The sequence below is a fragment of the Palaemon carinicauda genome, chromosome 17 (assembly GCF_036898095.1).
Source record: "Palaemon carinicauda isolate YSFRI2023 chromosome 17, ASM3689809v2, whole genome shotgun sequence".
NCBI classification, from domain to species: domain Eukaryota; kingdom Metazoa; phylum Arthropoda; class Malacostraca; order Decapoda; family Palaemonidae; genus Palaemon; species Palaemon carinicauda.
Genome location: NC_090741.1, coordinates 30839838 through 30842896, shown reverse-complemented (window position 1 = coordinate 30842896; position 3059 = coordinate 30839838). Strand labels below are relative to the sequence as shown.

Genomic DNA, 3059 nt, shown 5'->3' with positions numbered 1-3059 from the left:
CAAGATTGGAAAATCCTGCTTCACACAAGTAGGTAGAAGCAAATGGAACAAGGACACGTAAAGCTATCATGCTGATTTTGGAGTATGACTGATACATACCGCACCAGAACTGAGTCACGGATTTCACCTTGAAGAGATCACAAGCTGAAGAGTCGTTCCTTAGATCCAGATATTCATCTTGGATTTCATCTGGGATGCTGGATACATCAACTTCAGTACAAAATGGGTTCCTTACCAGGGCCTCCTGTTCCTATGAAAGCTCAGGGAAGTAACGCTTAACTTCCTTTTCTAGAGACTGAAGATGTTCGGTAATCTCATCCTTGAGGAACTGATCCAGTTGGATGTGAGACCCATCCATCACTCCACAAAGTTTTTCAAACATAGCGATGTTTCCAAGATTGGTTTTCCGATGCAAGTTTTGCAGTTTGGAAACAAAGGCCCGAAGACTATCTTGAAAAAGAACATGTGTTTCCCTTCCTTGAAGCTTCAAATTGAGCTTGTTCAGCTGGTCAAAAATGTCGGCTAGGTATGCAACCCTTTTATTCCATGCTTCATCTTCGAAGTGGACAACAAGATCTTTCCTTTCTTGAGTCTCCAGGAATAGCTTTATTTCATCTTTCATTTCTAAGACACGATTGATAACGTTTCCTTTCGACAACCAACGTACTGCTGTGTAGAAGAGAAGGACTTCGTGGTCAGCATTCATGTCTTTACATAGTTCTTTGAATAGGCGAGTGTTGAGTGCTTTAGTCTTGATATAATTTACAATTTTGATTACAGATTCAAGCACTTCCTGCAGAGAAGCAGGGAGAGTCTTACTGGCGAGAGCATATCGGTGAATCATGCAGTGGATGCCCTTTGCTTGAGGTGCTAGCTTCTTCACTCTCGATTGGAATCCTGATTTCGATCCCAGCATAGCTGGTGCCCCATCCGTATAAACCCCACACATGTTTTCCCATTGAAGATCTTCCTCTTGGAAAAAAGTTGAAACTTTTTCCATGACATCATCAGCTTTTGTTGTGGTTTCAAGTGCACTGCAGAATAAGAATTCGTCTTTAATGTCACCTGAATTAATGTATCTCACGAAGACAAGCAACTGAGATCATGAACTTACATCTGTTGACTCATCGAGCTGAAAGGAAAACAAAGGGGAACCCTTAATTTCAGTCAAAACCTGTTCCTTCACATCCATAGGCATTTTAGAAATGCGCCTCTGTATAGTATTATTTGACAGGGATACTTGCTGCATCTTTTTTGCACTGGCTTCTCAAAGAATAAGATTTACTGCTTTCATCATGCAGGGTTTAATAAGTGTTTCTCCAATCGTGTGAGGCTTTTTTGTTTAGCAATTTCGAATGCAATCTCATATGAGGCTTCCAATACGGTTGCACTCTGCTGCTGAAACGACCCACTTCTATCGAATCTTTGGCTTTTAAGACACCGTTCATGCCATTTGAAGAAATTCAAATCCTGTCATATCACAACAGCATGCTTGCCAGACACAACTCACCTCTACTGCTTACTTATCTCCTTGTTAAAATAAAGTAAAAATGTTGAATAATGCACGCTTTGGAACACTGACTAGTGGTGAGTAATTTACGAGCCGGGTATAAATTTCTTAATGCATACGATAGACGCGTAAATAATAACAAAAAAATGCATGACTAAGAACAAATAGATACACGTGAAACATATTGCTAGAAGAGCGAAAAAGAAGTGTAATTAGCAAAATGTTGTTACTCGAGGGTTTTGCAGAAATAAGTTCTTTTCTATAAATTTCAGTAGTTTTGTCCACCAAAAAATATAAAAAATTCAGACAGCTTTTTCATCTATCTCTTGATAACTTTGCTCTTACTTTTGCTAACAGCTCTACATTAAAAGATTCTTATTCGAAGGTTTTGCAGGAATAACTTCTTTTTATGAATTTTGTCTAACAAAAATACAGAAAATCATACAAGAACTAAAATAACAATAACTCACATAAAGATAGGCATCAAATTTATAGTAAATCGTAGCCACTTATAAATCAAAGAGAAAACTAAAACTGTCAGAATAATCAAGTTTGTCTTCAATATTCAAGTCACAAGTGGAAAAGTGAAATAATCCACTCCGTAAATGACGGGAAAAATCTTATCCATCGTTTAAGAAACAACATATAAACGTCAAACAAAATACACAAACATAAGAAAAAAAAAGAAATTTTTAAACATGATAAACAAGAGAATAATAATCATCACTTGATAATAACTTACCCTAAAATATAATACCCACACAAAAATATACATATGAGAATGCAGCAAGATATCACACGTAGCACACGTTTTGCTTTGCACCGAAAGAAAATAAATGTAAGAGCATGAAAAATGTAACTGATGAAATAAAATTAATGTTATCCTAAGCTACTTCTAACAAGGCTACACGACCCCCCTGCCAAGGCTTCGTGACCCCCCAGGGGGTCGCGACCCACCGGTTGGGAACCCCTGTCCTAGAGTCTATTCAACTACATATTACTAGCATACTGACCGCTTTTCACACAACTCACCGTTCCAGACAATTTTACTCCCCAAGTCAAGTGAGATGGCCAATTTCAATTGGCTCTAAATGTAAATGCTTTCAAAGCAAATGGAGTGTTGTCGGGATGTGGCAAAACGTTCCTCTGGAGCTCCACCTGTTTTTGCCTTAACCTACGCCAAACAAAGATGTTAACAGCGATAAAAATCATCACTGTAACTCTGATTGATGCCAGCAACACGTAGAAACGAGGATTCCCCCCTGTATAAGTCGGTGACAAGTGGTCCATCTCAGTTAATTTCACCAACCGATTAGCCACTCGTGCGTTGTATGGGAGAGGTATGGATGGGATTGTAGTGGTCCACGTGAAATTCACGAAGTAGGTCCGTTCCCTGATGATAGTGTTAATTCCTTGGACCGTGTAATTCGTGGACATACCGATGCAACTGTCAGCTGCAACAAAGACCTGGGAGTGGGTGTGGATCCGTCCGGGCATGATACATTGAAGCCGGTCTTGTCTTTCGTATCCACGAGCAGTTGTTCAATCT

The 3059-nt window shown here is 39.2% G+C and overlaps 1 protein-coding gene across 1 annotated transcript in view; it reads right to left on the bottom strand.

The window, feature by feature from the left end:
• Window positions 1–250: 250 nt before the first annotated feature.
• The window catches only part of LOC137656282 (zinc finger BED domain-containing protein 5-like), a 45424-nt gene continuing 42615 nt past the window's right edge, over window positions 251–3059 (bottom strand). The window contains exon 3 of the mRNA XM_068390453.1: window positions 251–1034. Within this exon, the coding sequence (XP_068246554.1) occupies window positions 251–1034 (784 nt within the window). The remainder of the gene's footprint in view (window positions 1035–3059) is intronic.